The following is a 750-nucleotide window of genomic DNA, read 5'->3' as shown; positions in this document are numbered from 1 at the left end:
GGTGTGAGGGTTTTCTCCAGTGTGAACTCTCATGTGGGAATCAAGAGATGGTTTATATCTGAAACTCTTTCCACACTGAGAGCATGCGTAAGGCTCCTCTCCCGTGTGAACTCTCATGTGAATCTTGAAGCTTACTTTATGAGCGAAACTTCTTCCACACTGCTGACATAAAAAACAGTCCTCTCTTGAGTGAATCCTCATGTGGGAATTAAGGATGTCTTTGTGTGTGAAACTCTTTCCACACTGATCACATGTGAACGGCTTCTCTCCGGTGTGGATACCCATGTGTTTTTTAAGGTTCCCTTTTTGAGTGAAACTGTTTCCACACTGTTGGCAGATGAAACGCTTCTCTCCCGTGTGAATTTTCATGTGGCTTTTAAGGTTCCCTTTTTGACTGAAACTCTTTCCACACCGTTGACAGGTGTACGGTTTCTCTCCCGTGTGAATTCTCATGTGGATTTTAAGGTTTTGTTTTTGACTGAATCTCTTTCCACACTGATGGCAGGTGCAAAACCTGTAAGGTTTCTTCTGGGCTCTTTTTCGTGAGGAAGTCTTTTCGGTCTTTGTGGATTTTTTCCCAGTTATGAAATCATGATATTCTTCTTCCATTTCATTCAGTTCTTGACTCTCTTCTTTCAGTGGCATCAGGTCTACAGTGAAAAAAATGAAAACAAATACATGTTAACCCCATGCTGTAAAATTGACTAACACTGTTTTCCATTACAATGGTACTATACTGTAAGAAAAAAA

At 40.7% G+C, this 750-nt stretch overlaps 1 protein-coding gene across 1 annotated transcript; it reads right to left on the bottom strand.

The window, feature by feature from the left end:
- Positions 1-6: 6 nt before the first annotated feature.
- On the bottom strand, positions 7-711 carry LOC107735348 (gastrula zinc finger protein XlCGF49.1-like; the record flags this gene model as incomplete). Its single annotated transcript, XM_016547059.1, has 1 exon — positions 7-711. A coding segment is annotated over exon 1 (639 nt), but the record flags the coding sequence as incomplete, so codon positions are not given.
- Between the last annotated feature and the right edge of the window lie 39 nt (positions 712-750).

The sequence above is a fragment of the Sinocyclocheilus rhinocerous genome, unplaced genomic scaffold (genome assembly GCF_001515625.1).
Source record: "Sinocyclocheilus rhinocerous isolate Xijiao unplaced genomic scaffold, SAMN03320098_v1.1 C35995742, whole genome shotgun sequence".
NCBI classification, from domain to species: domain Eukaryota; kingdom Metazoa; phylum Chordata; class Actinopteri; order Cypriniformes; family Cyprinidae; genus Sinocyclocheilus; species Sinocyclocheilus rhinocerous.
Note: the sequence above shows the minus strand (reverse complement) of the source record. Positions and strands in the feature narration are given on the sequence as shown.